The sequence below is a fragment of the Sus scrofa genome, chromosome 1, assembly GCF_054392235.1.
Source record: "Sus scrofa isolate SSC_HxYL_T2T_F1_AM1 chromosome 1, Sscrofa_HxYL_maternal_Yorkshire_Landrace_v2.0, whole genome shotgun sequence".
Taxonomy (NCBI): domain Eukaryota; kingdom Metazoa; phylum Chordata; class Mammalia; order Artiodactyla; family Suidae; genus Sus; species Sus scrofa.
This window is the reverse complement of record NC_139383.1, coordinates 63,813,471-63,840,666: the sequence shown is the minus strand read 5'-3', so window position 1 is coordinate 63,840,666 and position 27,196 is coordinate 63,813,471. Positions and strand designations below refer to the sequence as shown.

At 37.5% G+C, this 27,196-nt stretch overlaps 1 protein-coding gene across 1 annotated transcript in view; it reads right to left on the bottom strand.

Moving 5' to 3' along the window:
* Positions 1-6,013: 6,013 nt before the first annotated feature.
* UFL1 (UFM1 specific ligase 1) overlaps positions 6,014-27,196 on the bottom strand; it is a 60,381-nt gene continuing 39,198 nt past the window's right edge. The window contains 5 exon segments of the mRNA NM_001243440.1: positions 6,014-6,533; positions 7,169-7,349; positions 8,162-8,247; positions 8,832-8,912; positions 18,459-18,589. Coding sequence (NP_001230369.1) covers positions 6,315-6,533; positions 7,169-7,349; positions 8,162-8,247; positions 8,832-8,912; positions 18,459-18,589 — 698 coding nt within the window. The 3' untranslated portion in view covers positions 6,014-6,314.

The window sequence follows — 27,196 nt, the reverse complement described above, 5'->3', positions numbered from 1 at the left end:
AAAGCCAATCAATTCTATACTTTGTTATTCACCTGACTTTGATGATGAAGATATTATGAAAATGAAACATGGGTGATTAGCAGCAACAAATTGATTCAGTGAAAGGACACAAGTACATTCAATTAGTGATAGGTTTTAATCCTCGTGACACCAGAGATAGACATTAATCTTCTCCTTTCTCCTAGAGTCTAGGAGATAGAAGGCTGCCTATGTCCCCTTCTAGCTATGGAGCTACCACCCTCTTTATTACTCCTGTGCTTCCTGAGAGGGTTATCTACACTGAATGATCCAACCTCTAGATTCCTGCTCCCTCCTCAAACTCCTCCACCAAAGCTTCATTAAGCTCACAAAAGATCTTAATTAGCATCCCAGAGAGCACTATTTTTTTTTTGTTTTTTGTTTTCTTTTTATGGCCACACCCGTGGCTTGGAGAGGTTCCAAGGCTAGGGGTCCAATTTGAGCTGCCGCTGTGGGCCTACACCATGCCTTCCCTTTCTTCCATCACACCCCATAATAATCCCTTCCTTCTTGCTCTTCAAGCACAGATCCAGGTTAAGTCTTACTAATCATTGAAGAGGAACAGAGGTGCAAATAGAGGCAAGCCTGGAAAAACAGATTAAACACAACATGGGAACTTAAAAAAATTTAAGTAGTCGTTCCTTCCTTTTCTGTATGATGTAAATGGAAGTAACACTGTTTCTGAAGGCCCAAAAGTCAAGATTTCTTGCTGAGAGGGTTTGGAAGAAGTCTGTCCTGGGTTCTAGTTTTTTCTTAAAATTATTTTTATAAGAAATATAGCTGATTTAAAATGTTTCAGGTGTACAGCAGTGATTTAGTTATACCCACACATATACATGTATATATATATATATTTTCAAATTCTTTTCTATTATAGGTTATTACAAGATATTGAGTATATATAGTACCCTGTGCTATACAGAAGGTCCTTGTTTATTTCCTATATAGTAGCATCTGTTAATCCGAATTTACAAATTTATCCCCATCTCCCCTTCCCCCCTTTGTTTTCTATTTGTTTGGAAATAAGTTCCCTTACACCATTTTTTTTAAGATTCCACATATAAGTGATCGCATGTGTGTCTTTCTCTGACTTCATATGATAATTTCTAGGTGTCTTCATGTTGATGGAAATGGCAGTTTTCATTCCTTTTCATGTCTGAGTAATATTTCATCGTGTGTGTATATACTATGTCTTTATCCATTCATCTGTGGATGGAAGTTTAGATTGTTTCCATGTCTTGGCTATTGTAAATAGTGCTGCTATGAACATTGGTGTGCATGTATCTGTATGAATTCGTTTTTGTTTTTTCCAGATAAATGCCCAGGAGTGGGATTGCTAGATCATATGGTAACTCTTATTTTCAGTTTAAGGAATTCCCAGAATGTTCTCCACAGTGGCTGTGCCAATCTATATTCCCACCAACAATGTAAGAGTATTTCTTTTTCTCCATACCCTCTGCAGCATTTATTATTTGCAGTCATTTTAATGATGGTCATTCTGACTGGTATGAGGTGATACCTCATTGTAGTTTTCATTTGCATTTCTCTAATAATTAGTGATTTTTTTGTGTGTGTCTTTTGAGGGCTGCACCCGTGTCATATGGAGGGAGGTTCCCAGGCTAGGGGTTTAATTAGAGCTGTGGCCAGCCTACGCCACAGCCACAGCAATGTGGAATCCATACTGCATTTGCAACCTACACCACAGCTCATGGCAACGCCAGACCCTTAACTCACTGAAAGAGGCCAGGGATTGAACCTGCAACCTCATGGTTACAAGTTGGGTTCGTTAACCACTGAGCCATGACGGGAACTCCTAATTGGTGATGTTGAACATTTTTTCATGTGCCTACTGGCCATTTGTATGTCTTTTATGGAGAAATGTCTACTTAGATTCTCTGCCCATTTTTTGATTTTTTTAAATATTGACCTCTATAAACTATGTATTTTGGAAATTAAGCCCGTATTGGTCACATCATTGGCACATATTTTCTCTCATCCTGTAAGTTGTCAAATTGTTTATGGTTTCTTTTGCTGTGTAGTCTTTTAATTTTATTTGGCTCCAATTTTTGTTTTGTTTCCATTACTTTAGGAGATAGATCCAAAACATACTGTTGTGATGTATGTCAGAGTGTTCTGCCTATGTTTTCATCTTGGAATTTTATTTATTTTGCTTTTTAGGGCCCCACCCACAGCACATGGAGGTTCCCAGGCTAGGGGTCCAATCAGAGATACAGCTGCCAGCCTACACCACAGCCACAGCAACTCAGGGCCGAGCCGCCATCTGAGACACACCACAGCTCACAGCAACACCAGATTCTTAACCCACTGATCAAGGCCAGTGATGGGACCCGCAAACTCATGGTTCCTAGTTGGATTGGTTTCCACTGTGCCATGACAGGAACGCCTGTCTTGGAGTTTTATAATGTCGTCTTATATTTAGGTGTTTAATCAATCTTATTTTTGTATATATGGTATTACATAATGTTCTAATTTCATCCTCTTACAAGTAGTCTTCCAGTTTTCCCAGCACCATGTATTGAAGAGACTGTCTTTTCTCCATTGCATATTCTTCCCTCCTTTTTTGTAGATTGACCATAAGTGCATTGGTTTATTTCTGGGCTCTATCTTCTTCTGTTGATCTATGTTTTTGTGCCAGTACCATACATTTTTGACTACTATAGTTTTATAGTGTAGTCTGAAGTCAGGGAGTGTAATTCCTCCAGCTGTTTTCTTCTTGCTCTAGATTGTTTTGGCTATTTGGGATCTTTTTGTTTCCATAAAAATTTTAATTTTTTTTGTTCCAGTTCTGTGAAAAATGCCATTGGTAATTTGATAGGGGTTGCATTGAATCCATAGATTTCCTTGAATAGTAGGATCATTTTAACAATATTAATTCTTCCAATTCAAGAATATAACTTTCCTTCTGTTTGTGTCATCCTCAATTTCTTTCATTAGTGTCTTATAGTTGGTCTTTTGCCTCCTTAGGTAGGTTTATTCCTTGGTATTTTATTCTTTTTCATGTGATGGCAAATGGGATAGTTTCCTTAATTTCTCTTTAATATTTCATTATTAGCGTATAGAAATGCAACAGATTTCTGTATCTTGATTTTGTATCCTGAGACTTCACCAAATCTATTAATGAGCTCTGGTAGTGTATTGGTGGCATCTTCAGGATTTTCTATGGTATCATGCCATCTGCAGTGACAATTTTTTTTCTGATTTTTATGGTTATAACTGCAGCATATGGAAGTTCCTAGGCTTGGGGTTGGATCAGACCTACAGCTGCCAGCCTATACCACAGCCACAGACACACCAGATTGAAGCCACATCTGCAACCTACACCACAGCTCATGGCAACAACAGATCCTTAACCCACTGAGTTGAGGCCAGGGATCAAACCTGCATCTTCATGGACACTAATTAGTTTCATTACTGCTAAGCCACAATGAGAATTCTTGCAGTGACAATTTTACTTCTTCCTTTCCAATTTGGATTCCTTATATTTCCTTCTTCTCTGATTGCTATGGAGTCCTGGGTTCTAATTTGTTTGTTTGCCTAGTGTGGACTTCATGATGGAGTAACTTGTGTGAATCTGCAGATCATTTTAACAGCTACTTTAATAGTGCTGCCAGATTTGTGGAAAATGTACATCCCAGAGTTTATAAATGTTTTTATTTAATCTCCCATATACACTGGTGCAAAAGACTAACTGGTATTAGTCAAAGCAAGCAAATCTTTCATCGTCCCACCCCCTACCAAATTCATAAAAATTAGTTACAGGATACCTATCTGGCCATGGGTCAAGTGGAATTTCTGATGAAGGAATGAACCATTCTTTCTTAATTTACAGGTACACTATACTTCAGATCACTTTTGCACTTTGACCTCATTCTTAGTGCTTTATGGTCTGATTAAAGTACAATCTCCGAAAAGTTCAAGGTGGTGCTATACTCAGGTTAAGCAACTCCAACATTTATTGTTCTAATTTAGCATTAGGGCATTAAGATCTTTTCATAAAATACACTGTGATTTTGGTAAGATACACAACCTTCACTGAATCTTTCTGATGGCCAGAAGTAGGTTTCTTTTGACCATGTGTTTCAAAAACACATGGTCTAGAGATAGAGCACATGAATACACTATTTAAATATCTCTGCTATGTGCAATAGTAGGGAATAGCGGGTAAGAGTTTAGCCACAGGTTTGCTGAAATCTAGCTAATTGAAAATGCTTTTTTTCTAAGGTGAAATGTTTCGTTAATGACAAACCTTAAAGGAATGAAAGACAGAGGACTATGGAACTATCTTTGTGTAAAAAAAAAATAAAGTGCTTTAAAAATGTTCAGAATAAGAATTTTAAAATGTAAATACATTACATATAATATATGCATCAATTAATCCTAACAAGTAAATAAAATAATGGAAGCATCAAAGTATCATAAAATTTAACAGAAACCACAAGGTAATTTTATTTTAAATAACATCCTTAAATCTGCCCATTAAGATCATAGTAGATAATTTTTTAACAATTTTGATATTATTAATGAAATTAGATTTTTACATACAAAATCAGCTACATAATTTTATTTACAAGAACAATAAACTACTCTTATTTACTGTGGAAAAATAAGAACCATTTTGATAAAATTTAATGCAGACAAAATAGGACAGTATGGTTTTTTTAGCTGCTTCATTTTCTATGACCTAGTTTTACACAAATGTGGATTACTTTGGTATCTCTTGAAACATAAGTGATAAGGTCCTTAAAGAGTGGATAAAAAAATGAGGTTTTGTGTTCAACATTTTGGAAGCTAAATCAATAAATAAAACTATTTGGAGTTTATGGTCACAGAGGATTTGTCACTTTTTTTTCCTTTGCCCCTTAGAAAATATATTAATAGAAAATTACAAGTAGAAAATATTTTTAAATTTCTTATATTCCCATCAACTTTAATAAAGCTTAGCAAATTAACTTCAGTCAATATTAATACTTTGTCTAGAATTAGAGGTAGACTGATCTTTGTATTCAAACATTTCAAAACATAGTTATAAGGAATTATATAAAAGTTTTTTTAATATTTGAGATTTTAAATAATTAAGTTCCTTTTTGGTACACAATAAATTGTTGCTTCAAGCTCATTTGGCTGAAATGATTACTCTAAGGAACTATTTTAGTTCCTTTTAACTACTGATCTTAACAAAACAAGAATACTTTTTGCTTTTTAGGCTGCACCTGTGACATATGGACATTCCCAGGACAGGGACTGAACTGCCAGCCTATGCCACAGCAATGCCAGATCTGAGAGCTGCATCTATGACATGGCAACACCAGATCCTTAACCCACTGAGTGAGGCCAGATACCAAACGAACCCACACTGTTAGGATTACTAGTTGGGTTCCTTATTGCTGAGCCCACAATGGGAACTCCAAGAATACTTACTTTTTAATAAGGGTTTCAATTTTGAAAAAAAAGTTTCAATGATTTAAATGTACTTATAGATACTCCTACAGCATAGTATAGGGTGCTAGAGTAACTAGTGATATAAAAAATGAAATCTGGAAATGAAAACTGAGTTAAAGAAAACTATCTGTATTAAATTTTTAGCTATTATAATGTTAAAATGTGACATACCTATGAGTAGTAAATTATATTTTTTCTCTAAATATTATTAGTATCTTATTTTAGAACAGGGTGCAGCAATGCATGGGCCCCTCTAGTGTCCTTTTGCACCTGTAAAGGTAATCCTGAAACCCTCAGCCACAAAAAAGTTCACTCCTGTGGGGAGATGAGAGGCCCTCTATAAGTAAAGGCTTAGTAATAATATCTTGCAAATTTTGGTATTTTAGGTTTGAAATATTCTCCGTTAAAATTTAAAATACACTCTTTTCATTTCTGACACCAAGGGCTTTTTTTTTTAAGTTGCTGCCTAATGTGTGTAAATATAATAATGTCACTTGAAATCCAATAACACAACAAATGAGCCCTTTCCTAGAAATGAAAAATATCAGAGAATTTATTCTTCATTCAGCATCTAAAAAGAAAATAAACATGAAATGTATAATTTTTAGAATTATAATGTGAAAAAGAAATCTTCCATGGAGAACTCAATTTACAAAAATTCACATTTTTATAAGATTTACAGTGAATGCAATGCTACTGTTTTAACTAAACCGTGAATGTGGGAGGTGCTATTAAGGGGACTGAGGCTTGTGAAATGATTATTTTTTTTGGTAACCACTCACCTTTAACTCTAGGCAAAAAATGTCTACTATACAACATTAAGTAAATTAAAATCATTATTCTTCTGTCATTGATGATTTCCTCGATTTGAGAACAAGGTCTTTAATGGATGAAGAAAGTTCTTGAAGCTCTTTACGAGTAGTATTTGTGATATCTTCTTGTTCTTTGTCTAATTCATCACTCAAGGAATTTTCTCCCTGCCCAGTCTTCTTATTCTGACTAAGTAAATGCTTTACAACCAAACCTTGATACTTTACTAAAAGGGTATGCTGATCCTACGAAAAGAGAAAGGAGAAGAAAAGTTAAAAAACATGATTTAATTTTCTTTGGAACAAAGTAGGATTTGTTCAGTATACATTGCAGGTCTTCATCTTTACAAATTATTGTCCTTATAAGCAGAAAACTGAAACCAGCAAAGCCCTTGCCCTCAAAGAGTTTACAGTCTGGGGGATATAAAACATGACTACAGATTATTTAATTAAGTTGACTGAGCCAGATTCTATCACCAAAGATACAGTCAAAGTGATACGGAAGTTCAAAGTAGCCAAGATACTTTTTAGCTGAGGAGCTTCTCAGAAGAATTTGTGCATGACAGACTTTTTAAGCAGATCAATCTTTGAAGCTAAGTTACATCTGCATAAACTGAAATGGAAGACTGAACATTAACATTACATCTTTTCTAAAAGCTTAATTTCCAAATTCAGAATATACCTTACCATGGGTCTTATAGGAATCCTGAAACATTCTGGAGCTACGCTGAGTTTTTAAAATCAACATCCTAGTTCACTGTTTCCATTCTTGGAATCAGGAATATCAAAACATTTTGTGACCTAGTGTTCACAATGATTCACATCTATCCATTAAAAATATTAAGAATCAAAAAGCTTCGAGTGTACTGAGAATGTAATACCTCTGGAATTTTACTACTCAGAAAAGCAATGATCTGTGGGACACATCTTCCGGGTGCATGAAGCATGCTGTGGGTCAAGAACTGAAACAATAGAACTGATGTGAGATGCAGAATAAGAGCAGGGTCTTCTGTGACTTTTAGTTGTTCAGTCAGTGCTTGTCGATGCTGGAACAGTATCTGCCTGAACAAAAATAAAATCACATAAACATATATTATATTTTAACAAGTTCTCATCAATTTCAGTTCTTCCATTATGTATCTATCCATTTTTAGCTTCTCTAGTTTAATTAACCTAGTTCCATAAATATTTTAAAGAATCTTTAAAATAGAATACAGACATACATAACCCTAAATGGCATGGATAAAATAATTTGCTAGAAAATGATAAAAAAATATATAGGGATACTCAAAGTATGCAATTTATTTTGAATTGTTGGGTATCAAACAGAAGTGCACTGTTTAAGATTTCCTATAAAGGAGTTCCCGTCGTGGCTCAGTGGTTAATGAATCCGACTAGGAACCATGAGGTTGCAGGTTTGATCCCTGGCCTTTCTCAGAGGGTTAAGGATCCAGCATTGCCATGAGCTGTGGTGTAGGTCGCAGATGCAGCTTGGATCCTGCGTTGCTGTGGCTCTGGTGTAGGCCAGCAGCTACAGCTCCTACTCGATCCCTAGCCTGGGAACCTCCGTATGCTGCTGGTACGGCCCTAGAAAAGGCAAACAAAAAAAAAAAAAAAAAAAAAAAAAAAAAGAAAAAAGAAAAAAAAAAGATTTCTTATAAAGAAAGTCTTTAGGCTAGTAAGTTCCCAGGCTTCATCAACCTATTATGCTGCCTTATTAAGTTGGGTCTGAGAGGGCCACCTAAGGACATGAAGACTGACTATGCTTAAAGGTCTACAGGCATTCTCTATACAAGATTCAGATAGTCAAAATCCAATTTCAATGAAATATGACACACCTAAAAGTTTATTAATACAGATTAATTCAATGTTACCTTTCCCTTTTTTTGTCTCCCTTTTTCACCATAATATCACAAGCTTCTGCTGCAGAATCCAGGCAAGAAAGAAAGTCTTCTATGCTCTGGAAAGGTATTTAATACCATTATTTACTTTTACATAAACAGGTAACCTAAAGAAAAACATTCATTTAATACTATTTTATAATTTTATATCCTGAATATAATTAAAAAAAAATTTTTTTTTTTTTAGGGCCACACCTGCAGTATATGGAAGTTCCCAGGCTAGGGTTGCAACTGGAGGTACAACTGCCGGCCAATGCCAGAGCCACAGCAATGCCAGATCGGAGCCATGTATGCAACCTGCACCACAGATTATGGCAACGTTGGATTCTTAATCCACTTAGCAAGGCCAGGGACTGAACCTGCTTCGTCATGGATACTAGTCAGGTTCATTACTACTAAGCCACAATGGGAACCCCCTGAACATAATATTTTAAAGGGTCATTTTTTCATTAAGTTTGAAATTGTGATTTAGGACTAGAGAGGGTAAAATGCCCCCTATGATGGTCTCTTCTTTCACCTCCCAAAGAGGTATCTGAGTGCAGGACAGTAGTTTTAGATTTACTTTTAAATTATTCTAATAAAAAGCCACTCGGAGACCACAAATTCTAGGCCAAATATCTAAACAGAATAAAACTTTACTTACCTTTTCATTCAGAGAGCTATGGAGTTTTGAGAGAGCTACTTTAGTTTCCTCTGACAATTTACTTAGAATTTTTTTTCTTACCTATAGGGAAAAAAGATTTCTTTGGGATTATGCCTTTGACACTTATTGAGTAAAATTTCAAAAAAAATGTATATTCACTACTGTAAAAAAAAAGACGAATGAAATTTATCTTTGTTCTTGAATTTTAGACCACAAACTAGGGATAAATATATGCTAAAGCACTCTAAAATCAGAGAGCCAGTCAACATCCAGTCAGCCAAAGAGGCTAGATGCAGTCCTCATTCCTCTCATCTGCTCCAGCAGTGTAAGAGAAAGATGAAGGGAGAGAGGGAGGAAAAGGGCGAGAGAGTATGCACCACCTACCTTGTGAAAAGAAGAGAATTTGGGGTAAGAGAGGCTGCTCCCTCTTTTTTCCACTGTGATGGGAAAAGTGTTTTTCCCTAAGGCCAGGTGAGGGGTCCTCACTCATAATAGGATGCCTCTAAAAATAAGGGGATTTGTACCATGGATGCTCGTTATACTGTCTGGTGTGTGGCACCTTTTCAGTACCCCTCTCCAAAGATGAGTTTTGTAAAAAGTTTGGCAGCATTCTTGATCATAGTATTATGCTTCTCCAGCAAAATTTCTGTAGACCTTATTGGAATGGCTTGGCCAGCAGGATCTGAAAATCATAATATGCCTTGGAAGACTCGACTAACCTACTGACTTCTGACCCATGCTACAACAATCCTTCTGTGGCTCGTGAAGAGCATGGCAAGCAGGCAGATACATGGACCTGTCCAGGCAGTTGGGAATCACTGCTCAAGCTTAAGAATGGAAGGGAAACAGTACCTTGCTGGGGTAGGAGAGAGATTTAAATGGACCCGTTTGAAGGTTTAGGCGGAGTCCTTGCTACGAGAGGGAGTCACATCAAACTGAAAACATCTGACCAAAACAACATATCCCATCTATGTGGCCACATCATGAGAGGCCACAAGCATTAGACTGATTTCGTTTGATTTAGATCAATGCCAGTGATATGTAGTCAGTCATATGAAGGCATGTTTGACTCTTTCATTTTTCCTAAATCTCTAAATTTAAATGGATCTAGGGTGAAAAAGAAGAGAAGCAGTCCCAGGGACAGACCATATCTTTCCTCCTCTAGGCAACAGGGAGCTATAGCTCCACCTAACATTTCAGGAAGGGAAGAGATGAACCCTGAGTTTGAAATTAGAATTTAAGAAAATGAACAAGGGATCTGGGAGCAAAATGGCAGAGGAATAGGACATGGAGCTCAATTTTTCCACCAAACACATCAAAAAACCCCACATCTACATGTAGAATGATTCTCACAGAACACCTACTGAACTCTGGAAGAAGACCTCAGACTTCCAAAAAGGGAAAAACCTCCACCTAACTGGGTAGAACTAAAGAGCAAAAAAAAAAGAGGGGAAAAAGGTACCACGATGGGATCAGAACTCCTGAGAGGGAGCAGTGAAAGAGGAAAGGAATCTGCACCAGGAGACACTAAGGCCAACCAAATGGAGGGAAGATAAACAGGGAGGAGGGAGACAAAAGCCTTGGAAAAAGTGCAGCAGCCCATCTGAGGAGGGCAAAACAGAAAGAGAGCCACAGAGACCACAGGTACTACTGCTCAGTGCACCACTGCCTAAGACACTTGAGCTGCGTCTGGTGTTGAGGCTTGAGCTCTGCAGTTCAGTCCCAGGGAGAGAATAAAGATTGGCTGTGTGGAAACAGCCTGAGGGGGCTAGGGAGTTTGAGAGGAAGCCTGGGCCTGCCAGAGAAGCAAAGTGCCACTGTTGGGAAGTGTGAGAGAAGGGTGGGCAAGACTGCCATGTGTGGGTGCTCAGGCGGCATGGTGCCTCTTGTGCAGCTATAGGGGTGGGTGCAAATTGATGCAGCCATCTCACACTCCAGAGGTGGGCAGAGCCCACCACCACTTAGGGTCCCATGACCAGGCAGCACCTGCAGACCCAGTCATACCAGGGGTTGCTGCTATAAAACACCCTGCAACCAAGTGCCAGCTGTTGCCCCTACCTTCCTGGAAACGTACACACTCTGCTGCTGCCAAAGGCCTTGGAAACTGCCCCCACCACCATGGGGATCACTTCCACTGCCAAGGGCCCTGCAACCAGGTGCAGCCTGCTGTCCTCCGCACCCCCCCCCCCAAGGCTCACTGCCACCAACAAGGGCCTGGTGACCTGACACTGCCAGCAGCTGCCACCCATTGCCCCCACCTTCTTGGAGGCATGCTCAGGCTGTGCACCTGTATAACCTCTATCAAGGGGATAACAGTCTCCATGCACTGAGGAAAGAAACAGTAAACATCCAAACAAAAAGCAGCCCTGCTACAAAAAAACTGTAAGCCTACACAAGCTATGCAGGGATGCTCCCGCATATAAATTAGCTCTCCAAGACTATATAGTAGGTAATTGTTTTCCCTAAACTCACAGAGAAAGAAAAATATAAGCAGAATAAAGAAGCACAGGTACTACTCCTGTTGAAAGAACAGGCGAATTCCCCTGAAGGAGCAAATAGCAGACACTAAATTCAAAAAGGAGGTAATGAAAATACTGAAGGAATTAAGAACAGATATCAACAGTAATGCAGTTTAAAAAGCAACTATAAACAAGAGCCAAGGAAAATTAGAAAATTCAATTGCTGAGAAGAAAGCTAAGCAAAAGGCAATGAAGAGCAGAATGAATAATCCAGAGGAATAAATAAGTGACTTGGAAGGTAGAATAATGGAAATCACCCAATCATGACAGCCGACAGAAAGCCTGAAAAAAAAAAATGAAAGCTATGTAGAGAGATCTATGGGATAATATAAAGTGTGCCAATATATGAATAGGGTCCCAGAAGAAGAACAGAATTGAAAATGTGAAGAAATTATGGCTGAAAATTTCCCATGCCTAAAGAAGGAAACAGAAATTCAGATAAAGGAAGCGCAGAGGGGCCCAAACAAGATGAACCCCAAAAGAACTACACCAAGACATATTACAATAAAAATGGCAAAAGTTAAAAGATAAGGAAAGGATGCTAAAGGCAGCAAGAGAAAAACAGTTAATCACAAGGGAACCCCCATAAGGCTATCAGCTGATTTCTCTACAGTGATGCTACAGGCCAGAAGAGAGTGACAAGATATATTCAAAGTGCTACAAGGGAAAAACCTGCAATCTAAAATACTCTACCCAGCAAGATTATTATTTAAAATGGAAGGAGTAATAATTTCTCAACAAGCAAAAATTAAAAGAATACATCAATATTAAACCTATCCTAAAAGAAATATTTAAGATCACCTCTAGATAGAAAAAATACATAAGATGGAGGAAATCACAATTAGGGAGTAATCACTTAAGCCAATATACAGATCAAAAAGAAAAGCTATTTGTGAGAGAAATGATAAATAAGGAACAGCAAGAGGATAAACATGAACATGTAAAAAAGGACATAAAAGTCATTAAGTGTGGGGAAGTAGAGTAAGAGAATCCAGATCCTTTTTTTAGAATGTGTTTGAGCCTACATGACTATCAGTCTAAAGCAAGCAGATATAGAAGGGGGTTATCATACTTGAAAAACAGGGCAACTACAAATCAAAACCAAACAATAGAGATTCACAATAAGCAAGAAGAAGAGAACATAAACATAAAACAAAAGGAAATCTCAAACCACTAAAAAAGGAGTTCCTATTGTGGCTCAGCAAGTTAAGAACCTGACCAGTATCCATGAGGAATTGGGTTTGATCTCTGGACTTGCTCAGTGGGTTAAAGGATCTGGCACTGCCATGAGATATGGTGTAGGTCACAGACATGGCTTGGATCTGGCGCTGCTGTGGTGGTGCTCAGATCTGGTGCTGCTGTGGCAGCTGCAGCTCTGATTCAACCCCTAGGCTGGGAACTTCCATATGCTACAGGTATGGCCCTGAAATAAACAGAAGAAAAAAAAAAAAAAAACCCACGAAAAAGAAAAAGGAAGGAACAAAGGAGAAACACAGAATCATCTGGGAAACAAGGTTTAAAATGGCTATAAATACATATCCATCAATAATTACCTTAAATGTCAATGGAATGAATACTCCAATCAAAAGCCATAGAGTGGCAGAATGGATTTAAAAAAAAAAAAGCCCACAATATGCTGCCTATAAGAGACCAACCTTAGGGCAAAGGACACACACAGATGAAAGGGAGAGGATCAAAATGATACTTCGTGCAAATAGACGTGACAAAAAAAAGCAGGAGTTGCAACACTCATCTCAGACAAAATAGGCTTTAAAACTTTTAAAGGCCATAAGGAAAGATAAAGACACTACTTAATGATAAAAGGATCCATTCGAGAGGATATTACACTCATCAACATATATGACACTAATACAAGAGCACCCAAGTACATAAAACAAATAGTAACAAACACAAAAAGAGGAATTATTTATTTATTTATTTTTTTTAAGGGCCATATCCGTGGCATATGGAAGTTCCCAGCTGTAGCAATGCAGGATCTGAGCCATGTCTGTGACAGTTCACGGCAATGCTAAATCCTTAACCCTCTGAATGAAGCCAGGGATTGAACCTGCAATCTCATGGTTACTACTCAAATTTGTTTCTGCTGTACCACAACAGGAACTCCGAAAAGGAGAAATTGACGGGAATACAATAATAGTAGGAGACTTGAACACCCAACTGACATCAATGGACAGATCTTTCATAGAGAAAAAATCAGTAAGGCAATAGAGATCCTAAGTAACAGAACAGAATAGTTAGACTTAATATTTTCAGGCCACTACATCCAAAAATATGGAATACACATTCTTTTCAAGTGCACATGGAATATTCTCAAGGATTGACCACATATTGGGGCACAAAGCTAACCTCACCAAATTTAAGAGTACAGAAATTATTTCAAGCTTCTTCTCTGACCTATGGCATGAAACTAGAAATCAACCACAGAAAAAGAAATCAGAAAAGTCTGACTACATGGAGACTAAACAACATGCTACAAAAAGCCAATGGGTCATTGAGGAAGTCAAAAGGGAAATTAAAAAAAATACCTTAAGACAAATGATAATGAAAACACAACTATTTAAAATCTTTGGGATGCCACAAAAGCAGTTCTTAGAGGGAAGTTCATAGTGATATAGGCCTTCCTCAAAAAAGAAGAAAAATCTCAAATCAACAACTTAAATGACCACCTAAAAGAATTAGAAAAAGAACAAAACCTAAAGTCAGTAGAAGGAAAGAAATAAAGATCAGAGAGGAAGTCAATAAAATAGAGATTAAAAAAAAAATCAATAAAACCAAGAGCTGGTTCTTTGAAAGGATAGATAAAACTGACAAACTTCTGGCCGGACTCAAAAGAAAAGGAACCAAAATAAACAACAAGAACAACAAAAAATAAAAAATAAAGAAATCTCAATGGATACTGCAGAACCACAAGAGAATTTTATGAACAATTATATGTCAACAAACTGGACAACCTAGAAGAAATGGACAACTTTCTAGAGACTTACAGCCTGCTGAAAATGAATCAAGAAGAAAGAGATCAAGTTAACAGACGGGGAGTTCCCGTCGTGGTGCAGTGGTTAACGAATCCGACTAGGAACCATGAGGTTGCGGGTTTGGTCCCTGCCCTTGCTCAGTGGGTTAACGATCCGGCGTTGCTGTGAGCTGTGGCGTAGGCCATTGGCTACAGCTCCGATTCGACCCCTAGCCTGGGAACCTCCATATGCCGTGGGAGCAGCCCAAAGAAATAGTAAAAAGACAAAAAAAAAAAAAAAAAAAAAGTTAACAGACGGATCACTGGAAATGAAATTGAGTATGTAATAAAAACACTCCCTACAAACAAAAGTCCAGGACCAGATGGCTTCATGGATGAATTCTACCAAACATACAAAAAAGAACTTACACCAATCCTTCTTAAAATTTTCCAAAAGGCTGAAGAAGGAACACTCCCAAAGACATTCTATGAAGCTTTCATCACCCTTATGCCAAAAGCAAAGATACTACTAAAAAAGTAAATTGTAGGCCAATATCTTTGATGAATATAGATGCAAAAATTCTCAACAAAATTTTAACCAACTGAATCCAACAACACATAAAACAGACAATAAACCATGATAAAGTGGGGATGCACCCCAAGTCCACAGGATGGCTCAACAGATGCAAATCAGTCAACATAATACATCACATTAACAAAAGAAAAGTCAAAAGCCACATGGTCATCTCAATACATGCAGAAAAAGCATTTGATGAAATTCAACAACCATTCATGATAAAAACTCCTACCAAAGTGGGTATAGAGGGAACATGTCTCAGCATAATAAAAGCTATTTATGACAAACCCACAGCCAATATAATACTCACAGGAAAAAAGCCAAAAAACTTTCTTCTAAAATCTGGAACAAGAAAAGGATGCTCACTCTCATGTCCATTCAACAGTATTGGAAATTATAGTCACAGCTATCAGACAAAATAATAACTAAAAGGTATCCAAATTGGAAGAAAAGAGGTAAAATTATCACTACATGCAGATGAAATGATAATGTACATAAAAAACCCTAAGGACTCCACATAAAAACTACTGGACTTAATAAATTCAGCAAAGTAGAATATTGTATTAACATTCAGAAATTGGTTGCATTTCTGAATACTAACAATGAAATATTAGAAAAGGAATATAAAAAACAATGCCTTTCAAAATCACATCAAAACAAACAAACAAACCAAAACAAAACAAAAAACCCAACCAAAAAAACGCCCCACAACAACCTAGGAATAAATCCGACCAAGCAGGTGAAAGACTTAAATGCTTATGTACCATACACAAAAATAAACTCAAAATGGCTTAAAGACTTAAATATAAGATACCATCAAACTCCCAGAAGCAAACATAGGCAAAACATTCTGACATAAACTGTACAAATGTATTCCTATGTCAGTCTCCCAAGGCAACAGAAATAAAAAGAAAAATAAACAAAGGGACCTAATCAAACTTACAAGCTTTTGCATAGCAAAGAAAACCATTAAAAAAAAAAAAAACGATTGGAGTTCCCGTCGTGGCTCAGTGGTTAACAAATCCGACTGGGAACCATGAGGTTGCGGGTTCGATCCCTGGCCTTGCTCAGTGGGTTAAGGATCCAGTGTTGCCATGAGCTGTGGTAGGTCACAGACACTGCTCTGTGGTGAAGCTCGCAGACGCAGCTCAGATCCCATACTGCTGTGGTGTAGGTCGGTGGCTACAGCTCCGATTAGACCCCTAACCTGGGAACCTCCATATGCTGCAGGAGCAGCCCTAGAAAAGGCAAAAAGACAAAAAAAAAAAAAAAAAAAAAAGAAAAGGCAACCTACTGAAAGGGAGGAAATAGTTGCAAATGATGCAACTGACAAATGCTTAATCTACAAAATATATATAAACAACTCATACAACTCAACAGCAAAAAACAAACGACCCAATAGAAAAATAGGCAGAAGACCTCCTAAATAGACTTTCTCTAAAGGTGACACAGGGATGTCCAGCAGACACATGAAAAGATGCTCAACATCACTATTAGAGAAATGCAAATCAAAACTACAATGAGGTACTACCTCACACACCAGTCAGAATGACCATAATTAAGAAGTCTACAAATAACAAATGCTGGAGATGATGTGAAAAAAAGGGAACAGTCCTATACTGTTGGTGGGAATGTGAATTGGTACAACCACTATGGAGAACAGTATAGCGGTTCCTCAGAAAAGTAAAAATAGAATGACCATATAATCCAGCAATCCTACTCCTGAGCATATATCCAGACAAAACTTTCATTGAAAAAGATATATGCAAAACTGTTCACTACAGCACTATTCACAATAGCCAAGACATGGAAACAACCTAAAAGTCCACTGACAGAAGATGTGGTAAATATATACAATGGAATACAACTCAGCCATAAAAAAGGGATGAAATAATGCCACTGATAGCAATGTGGATGCGACTAGAGATTCTCATACTATGTGAAGTAAGTCAGAAAGAGAAAGACGAAAAAATATAATTGTAATGTACACATGTAAGGATAACCTGACCCCCTTGCTGTGCAGTGGGAAAATAAAACAAAACAAAACAAAAAACAAAAAACAAAAAACAAAAAACAAATGGAGAGAGTGTAAAGTGACACTGAAAGCCTGGAGTGAGGCTGAGAAAGAAGTGTGTCCATCCCATAGGTGGTATAGACATGGGAGATAATCAGGCTGGTATGAAAGAGTGCCCTCTGAAGCCAGGACCTGAGCGGATAGATCAGATTTGGATGAGTTTAGGGAGGAGGGGAAGCAGTCTTTCTGGTGAGGTGGGATTATGGTTTATGCCCAGGCTTGGGAATAAGGGCGAAAACTGCAAGTAAATTGGAGAGATGCAGATATGAATAAACTGGAGCATTTGAAATAGAAAAAAAAAAAAAAGGAAAGAGAAAGACAAATACAGTATGTATCACTTATATGTGGAATCTAAAATACGGCATGTATTAACCTATCTACAGAAGAGAATCAGACTCACAGACATGCAGAACAGACTTGTGTTGCCAAGGACGGGGAGTTGGACACACTTGGATTTTGGATTAACAGATGCAGGCTATTACACATAGAATGGATAGACAATAAGATCCTACTGTATAGCACAGGGAAATATGGGAAATACATCTAATTTCCTGGGATGGACCATGATGGAAAATATAAGAAATATATATATATATATATAAGAAACACACACACATATATGTATGACTGGGTCACTTCTCTGTACAGAAGAAATTGGTACAACACTATAAATCAACTATAATTTTTAAAAAAAGTGTAAAAAATGAATTAGAATTAATCCAAACAAATGAGATGGTGTCATTCAATGAAATGACTGAAAAGTTATAGAATCTGGTCATAACAATGAAAAGGGATTTGCAACTCAGCAGGCAAAAAGCATGTAACACAACATTAGGAAAAAATGACTTTTGGTTATAAAGTAAATAAACATCATTACTTTTTTTCCCCCCTGTTATGGTTGCTACATGAAATTCTAAATGATTGTGCTAACCTAGAATTAAATTTCAGTTCTAATTTCCTCTTCTATAATGGACACCTCCTGTTCCTAAAGATCTACCTAAAGTAAGCTTGTTCATTTGCCTTGTCTTTCAATCCCACCTCTTTGAATAGCCACCCTCACTCTTTGGATTTAATTTTATCAGGCAGCCTTGCAATCTGAGCTATCTTAAGAGTTTAAAGAAAGATTCTGTAGACTATTAGGCTTATTCATTTATTTATTTTAGAGAAAAGTAAATATATAGTGTTCTTCTGTTGCTTTCTACATGATAAAAAAAGTAGAAGGCAAAACACGCATAATTTTTACATGGCATTTCCAGATATAATGACTATTATTTCCTTAGTTTTATTATTACTTTTGATAGGCTGATTAAATTACCAATCCTGCAAATAACTATATATACATGTACTAAACTTGAACTAAAAATATGACAGATTTTTTTCCTAAAAATTCTTCCTGAATCTTATTTTCCTTTAGATGTGAGAAAGTGAAACATGCTCAGATTTCAAAGCAAAAACATGAGAAGTGGTAAGAAAATCACTAACTTACTTCACTTGTAATGGCTGCAGGATCATCCACTGCCATCATTAAATCCGAAGCTAAGAAGTTGAAAATGAGATTAGTGATATCAGTACATACTGTCTTCAGTAAGTGCTTGGTAAGAGCAGCCTGGGTATCATCTGGAAAATAAAGTTGCTTTATTGAAATGAATGTCTTAACACATAAATGGATCAAGTTGTACATATAGACAACGGAATACTTTTCTCTGCCATTAAAAAAAAAAAGGAAATAATGCCTTTAGCAGCATATACAGAAAAAGAGATTGTCATACTAAGTGAAGTAAGTCAGAAAGAGAAAGACAAATACCATATGATATATTTATGTGTTGAATCTAAAATATCATATGAATGAACTTATCAATCAAGCAGAGGCAGACTCACAGACATAGTATACGGACTTATGCCAAGGCATAGGGGGAGTTGAGGGAAGGTGGACTGGGAGTTTTGGGTTAGCAGATGCAAACTATTACATATAGAATGGATAAACAATAAGGCTCTCTGAACAGCACAGGAAGCTATAATCAGTATTTTGTAACAAACTATAATAATAGAAAAGAATATGAAAATATAAAATTGAATCATTGTGCTGTACAGTAGATATTAATACAACATTGTAAATCAGGTTGAAAGGCAAGATGGAGGAGTAGAAGGGTTCAAGATTACCTCCTTCAATGAAAACACCAAAATTACAACTGGACCAACCATCAACAAGACAGACAGGAAGCTACCAAAAAAGATATCTTACACCCAAAGACAAAGAAGAAAACAATCAAGATAGTAAAAAGAGCTCTTTCGCAATGTAAGCAATCCCATACACCTGCCAGGTGGGTGACCCACAGACTGGAAAGTAACTATATATATATCACAGAGGATTTCCTATAGGACTAAGAGTTCTGAACTCCACACCAGGTTCCTGATCCTGGGGGTCTGGCATTGGGAGGAGGAGCCCTCAGAGCACTTGGCATTGAAGGCCAGTGGGGTTTCAGTGCCAGAGCTCCACAGGACTGGGGGAAAGAGAAACTCCACTCTTGGAGGGCACGCAGAGGGTTTCATGTGCACTGGGTCCAGGGAACAGCACGGGGTGGCAGTGGCTCACTATGGGGTCAGGACGTTGGAGGCAGTGGTCCCAGGGAATACACTCATCAGTGTGACAGCCCCTGAAAGTCTGGCCCCATCCATCAGGACTGAGAAGTCTCATGGCAAACAACAAACTGGATGGGAACACAGCACCACCCATCAGCAAACAGGCTGCCTAAAGTCCTCTCATCAGCTGCCTTTAATCACACCCAGAGAGAAAGCCTCACTCCCTAGAGGGCCAAGACTAAGCTTGACCTACAAGTGGGCAGGCACCAGTCTCTTCCTTAAGGAAACCTGCCTCAAGCCCCTGTATCAACTTCACCCACAAGGTAGCAGACACCAGAAGCAAGAGAGCCTACAACCCTGTAGCCCACAAAAAGAGACTAAACAAAAAAACTATACAAAATGAAAAGGCAGAGGAATATGAGCCAGATGAAGGAACAAGACACCCCCAGAAAAACCACTAAAGTGAACTGGAGATAAGCAACCTCCATGAAAAAGACTTTAGAGTAATGATAGCAAAGATGATGCAAAATCTCATAAAAAAAAACTAGAGAAGATCGATAAATTACAAGAATAAATGAACAAAAAAATAAAAGATTTAAAGATTATACAGACAGATGAAAAACACGGTAACTGAAATTAAAAATTCACTAGAAGGAACCAACATGAGAATACAGAAGGCAGAAGAACAAATGGAAGACAGAATGGAGATGATCACCGATGCAGAACAGAATAAAGGAAAATGAATGAAAAGAGAAGAGGACAATCTAAGAGAACTCTAGAATAACTTTAAACACTCCAATAATGCATCATAGAGGTGCTAGAAGGAGAAGAGAGAGAAAGCGCCGGAGAAAATATCTGAAGAGATAGCAACCAAAAACTTCTCTAACATGGAAAAGGAATCACTCAAATCCAGGAAGCATATGAATATCATATAGAAGAAACTCAAGGCAGAAACATATAAACCAAACTGATCAAAAATAAGACCAAGGGAAAATACTGAAAGCAGCTAGGGGAAAAGCAACAAATAACATACAAGAGAACCCCAATAAGGTTATCAGTTCATTTTTCAGCAGAAACTTTGCAAGCCTGAAGGGAGTGGCACTATATACTTAAAGTGAGGAAAGGAAAAAACCTACACTAAGAATAACTCTATCCAACCAGACTTTTATTCAGATTTGAAGGAGAAATCAAAAGCTTTATAGACAAGCAAAAGCTAAGAGTATTCAGCACCACCAAATGAGCTTTATATTAAATACTAAAGGAACTTATCTAGGGAGAAAAGCAAAGGGATAACTAGAAACAAGAAAATGACAAATGAGAAGGCTCACCAGTAAAGGCAAGCATGTAGTAAAGGGAAACCATCCACAGACAAATATGATACCAAAACCAGTAATCGTGAGAAGAGGAGGGTACACATGGAGAATTCTGGAGATGCATCTGCAATTAAGAGGGCAGCAACTTATAACAATCTTACATATATAGACACCTATATCAAAACCTCATGGTAACTGCAAACCAAAAACCTAAAACAGATACACACAGGAATTAGAAAAAGCAATCCAAGCACAACACTGAAGATAGTCATCAAACCTCAAGAGAAAAGTGGAGAAAAAAAGAATAAAAACAAATCGAAAACAATTAACAAAATAGCAATACAAACATATATATCAATAATCACCTTAGGAGTTCCTGTTGTAGATCAGCAGGTTATGAATGTGACTAGTATCCATGAGGTTGTGGGTTTGATCCCTTGCCTTGCTCAGGGGGCTAAGGATCTGGCGTTTCCATGAGCTGTGGTGTAGGTCATTAACACAGCTCTGATCCCACACTGCTGTGGCTGTGGCACAGGCTGGCAGCTCCAATTTGACCCCTAACCTGTGAACTTCCATATGCCACAGGTGCAGCCCTAAAAAGAAAAAAAGAAAAAAAATTATCTTAAATGTAAATAGATTAAATGCTCCAACCAAAAGACATTGATTGGTTGAAAGGATACAAACACAAGACCCATATAAATACTATCTTATAAGAGACTCACTTCAGTTCTAGGGACAAAACAAACTGAAAAAACTGAAAGTGAGAGGATGGAAGAAGACACCCCATGCAAATGGAAATCAAAAGAAAGCTGCAGTAGCAATACTCATTATCAGAAAAGTCAGATTTTAAAATAAAGACTGTTGTAAGAGACAAAAAAGGACATTACATAATGATCAGAGGAGCAATCCAAGAAGACATAACAACTATAAATATATATGCACACAACATAGAAGCACCTCAATACCTAAGGCAACAGCTAACAGCCATAAAAGGAGAAACTGATACTAACATAATATTCATGGGGGACTTCAACACTCCACTTACAGCAATTCAGAAAAAAAAAATCATATCCAGATGGACTTAATAGATATTTATAGAATATTCCATCTGAAAAGAGCAGAGCACACATTCTTCTCAAGTGCACATGGAACATTCTCTAGGATAGACCATATCTTGGGCCACAAATCAAGCCTCAATAAATTAAGAAAATAAAAATCATATCAAGCATCTTTCTGACCACAATGCTAAAACTAGAAATCAATAAGAAAAAAAAAAATCCAAAAAACCCTACCACAACTGTATGGAGACTAAACAACATGCCACTAAACAACCAATGGATCAAAGAAGAAGTAAAAGAGGAAATAGAAAAAATACCTAGAGACAAATACAGACAGACACATTTATCTCAAACCTCTGGCATGCAGCAAAAGTAATTTTAAGAGGGAAGTTAATGGCAATATAAGCCTACCTCAGGGAACAGGAAAAATTCCAAATAAACAACCTAATATTACACACAAAGCAACTAGAGAAAGAAGAACAACCCCAAAAATTATACAAGAAAAAAAAATCATAAAGATCAGAGCAGAAATAAAATAGAAACAAACAAAAAGGTCAAGAAACTAAAAGCTGGTTCTTTGAAAAGATCAACAAAACTGATAAAGCCTTTGTGAGACTCATAAGAAGAAAAGGCAGAAGGCTCAAATGAATAAGATCAGAAATGAAAAACTAGAAATTACAAACACCACGTAAATACATTAAAGGATACAGGACCATAAGAGACTGCTACAAGCAACTATATGCCAATAAAACAGACAACTTAGAAGAAATGGATACATTCTTAGAAAGGTACAGTCTTATAAGACTTAACCAGGAAGAAATACAAAGCCAAATGGACCAAACACAAGTCCTGAAATGGAAACTATGATTAAGAAACTTTCAAGTGCCTCCATTGTGGTGCGGACCTGCCAGGAAGCACTCCTTTGCCTCAGAGCTACCTGGCTAGCCCAACCTGCCCTCAGGAGGCACTGTAGTCCTGTGGAACAGCAGCCCAGCACTGCCTGCCCTCGGGAAGAGCTCTGCGGCCCAGGAGCACCAAGGCAAGCCCTGCCCATCCATGGGAAGGGCGCCTCCATCACGGTGAGGACCTGCCAGTCCCACCCGCCCTTGGGAAGCACTCTTTTGCCTCGGAGTGACCCTGCTAGCCCCACCCGTCTTTGGAAAATGCCCCGCTGCCTCAAAGAAGGCCGGCCAACACTGCCAGCCCTCAGGAAACACTTAACAGCAGCGCCAGGGCAAATCCTGCCTGGCCATGGGGAGTGCACTTCCACCACGAAAAAGAAAAACACAAGCAAGATGAAAAAGCTCAGAACTATTCCCAGTTAAACCAACAGGAGAACTTACCTAAAGCAGTCAACAATGAAACAGACCTCTGTAGTATGACAGACTTGGAGTCTGAAAGGGACATAGTGAAAATACTGAAGGAATTAAAGAGAAGAAATGAACAGTAATGCAGACTCCCTCAGAAAGGAACTAGAAAATACAAGGAGGAGCCAAGAAAAACTAGAAAATTCATTTGCAGAGATGCAAATTGAGCTATGAGCAGTAAAAACCAGAATGAATAATACAGAGGAACGACTTAATGATGTGGAGGATAGAATAATGGAAATCACCCAAATCAGGACAGCAGACAGAAAACAAAATGAAAAAATGTGAAAGCAACATAAGAGACCTATGGGATAACATAAAGTGCCAATCTACACGTAATAGGAATTCCAGAAGGAGAGAAAAAAGAAAAGGGGAATGAAAATATATTTGAAGAAATTATCACTGGAAACTTTCCAAATCTAAAGGATACTGATATCAAGATACAGGAAGCACAGAGGGCCCCAAACAAGCTGAATCCAAATAGACCCACACCAAGACATAATAAAAATGGCAAAAGTTAATGATAAAGAGGATCCTAAAGGCATCAAGAGAAAAGCAAAGGGTCAATTGTAAGGGAATCCCCATAAGGCTATCAGCTGATTTCTCTACAGAAACACTACAGGCCAGGAGAGAATGGCAAGAAATATTTAAAGTGCTGGAAGGAAAAAATCTGCAACCTAGAATACTCCATCCAGCAAGAATATCATTTAAAATAGAAGGGTAAATAAAAATTTTTTTCTAACAAACAAAAGCTAAAAGAATACAGCAATACAAAACACATTCTAAAAGAAATATTGAAAGGGCTTCTCTAAATTAAAAATAAAAAAGAGGAAGAACTAGGATGCAATCAGAGAGCAGTCACTCAATTAAGCCAGCATACAGATCTAATTACAAAGATGTTTAAAATAAAATTAAAAAAAAGACATCAAAATCATAAAATGTGGGCAAGGGAAGTAAGGAAATAAATACATTTTTTTCTTTTTTCTTTTTTAAAATTTTATTATGGTAATGAAGTGCTTGAAGCTACAGGACTATCAGGCTAAAACACAATTATAGGAAAGGGTTAACATACTTAAAAAGCAGGGCAAGCACAAATCAAAACCAAACATTACATTCACAAAAAATTAAAAGTACTCAAAGCAGAAAATCATCCAATCAAAAAGAAGAAAGGAAGAATGGAGAATCATAGAATCAACTGGAAAACGAGGTTTAAAATGGCAATAAATAATCATCTATCAATTATCACCTTAAATGTCAATGGACTGAATGCTCCAATCAAAAGACACAGAGTGGCTGACTGGATAAACAAGCAAAAACCTTCAATCTGCTTCCTACAAGAAACTCACCTTTGGACAAAGGACACATATAGATTGAAAGTGAGGGGGTGGGAAAAAATATTTCATGTCAATGGACATGACAGGAAAGCAGGAGTTACAATACTCAGACAAAACAGACTTTAAAACGAAGGCCGTAAAGAAAGAAAAAGAAGGATACTATTTAATGGTTAAATAGAATGGATCCATTCAAGAAGAGGATATTATAATCGCCAACATATATGCCCCAAATATAGGAGCACCCAGATACATACAACAAATATTAAAAGACATAAAAGGAGAAATCTATGGGAATACAATCATAGTAGGAGACATTAACACCCCACTCACATCAATGGACAAATCCTCTAGCCAGAAAACCAATAAAGCAACAGAGATCCTAAAGGACACAATAGAAAAGTTAGACTTAATTGACATTTTCAGGACATTACATCCAAAAAAATCAGAACACATTCTTCTCAAGTGCGCATGGAACATTTTCAAGAATTGACCACATATTGGGGCACAAAGCTAAACTCAACAAATTTAAGAGTAGAGAAATTATTTCAAGCAACTTCTCTGAGCACAATGGCATGAAACTAGAAATCAACCACAGGAAAATAAATGACAAAAAACCTACTACATGGAGACTAACAACATGCTACTAAAAAACCAATGGGTCAATGAGGAACACAAGAAGGAAATTAAAAGATACCTCGAGCCAAATGATAATGAAGACACAACCACTCGAAATCTACGGGATGCCGCAAAAGCAGTGGTCGGAGGGAAATTCATAGCAATACAGGCCTTCCTCACAAAAGAAGAAAAGTCTGAAATTGACAGCTTAACCCACCACATAAATGAATTAGAAAAAGAAGAATAAACAAAACCTAAAGTTAGCAGAAGGAAGGAAATCATAAAGATCAAAGAGGAAATCAATAAAATAGAGATTCAAAAAATGATAGACAAGATCACTCAAACCAAGAGCTGGTTCTTTGAAAAGGAAAACAAAATTGACAAACTTCTGGCTAGACTCACTAAGAAGAGGAGAGAAAGAACCCAAATAAGCAAAATAACGAATGAAAAAGGTGAAATCACAATGGATACTGCAGAAATACAAAAAAAAGTAAGAGAATACTATGAACAATTATATGCCAACAAATTTGACAATCTGGAAGAAATGGACAACTTTCTAGAGTCTTAAGAGCATGCCAAAACTGAATCAAGAAGAGACCAAATGAACAGACAAATCACTAGAAATGAAATTGATTATGTCATAAAAACACTCCTTACAAAAAAATAGTCCAGGACCAAATGGCTTCACAGGTGTATTCTACCAAAAATACAAAGAGGATCTGGTGCCTGTTCTCCTTAAACTTTTTCAAAAGGTTGAAGAAGGAACACTCCCAAAGACATTCTCTGACTCTACCATCACCCTAATTCTAAAACCAGACAGTACCACCAAAAAAGAAAACCATAGACCAATATCTTTGAATAATACAGACGCAAAAATTCTCAACAAAATTCTAGCCAACTGAATCCAACAACATATAAAAAAGATCATACTCCACATCAGGGTCACAAAGATGGTTCGACATACGCAAATCAATCAATGTCATACACCACATTAACAAAAGAAAAGTCAAAAACCATATGATCATCTCAATAGATGCAGAAAAAGCATCTGACAAAGTCCAACATCCATTCATGAGAAAAACCCTCACCAAAGTGGGTATAGAGGGAACATTTCTGAACATAATCAAAGCCATTTATGACAAACCCACAGCAAATATAATACTCAACAGAGAAAAACCGAAAGCCTTCTCACTAAAATCTGGAACAAGACAGGGATGCCGACCATCACCACTGCTATTCAATATAGTTTTGGAAGTCCTAGTCACAGCAATTAAACAAACAAAAGAAATAAAAGGCAGCCAAACAGTAAGAGAAGAGATAAAACTGTCACTTTATGCAGATGACATGTTTTTTTTTTTGGCTTTTTAGGGCTGCACCCACAGCATATGGAGGTTCTCAGGCTATGGGTCTAATTGGAGCTATAGCTGCTGACCTACACCACAGCCACAGCAACACCAGACCCAAGCTGAGTCTGCGACCTACACAACAGCTCAGGGCAACACCAGATCCTTAACCCACTGAGTGAGGCCAGGGATCGAACCTGCAACCTCATCGTTCATAGTTGGATTTGTTAACCACTGAGCCACGACGGGAACTCCAGACGACATGATATTATACATAGAAAACCCTAAGGATGCAACCCAAAAACTACCTGAACTGATGAACAAATTCAGCAAAATAGCAGGATATAAGATTAACATTCAGAAATCAGTCGGATTTCTGCATACAAACAATGAAATATTAGAAAAAGACTACAAAAATACAATACCTTTTATTTATTTATTTATTTATTTTGTCTTTTGTCTTTTTTTGTTGTTGTTTTGTTGTTGTTGTTGTTGTTGTTGCTATTTCTTGGGCTGCTCCCGCGGCATATGGAGGTTCCCAGGCTAGGGGTTGAATCGGAGCTGTAGCCACCGGCCTACGCCAGAGCCACAGCAATGCGGGATCCGAGCCACGT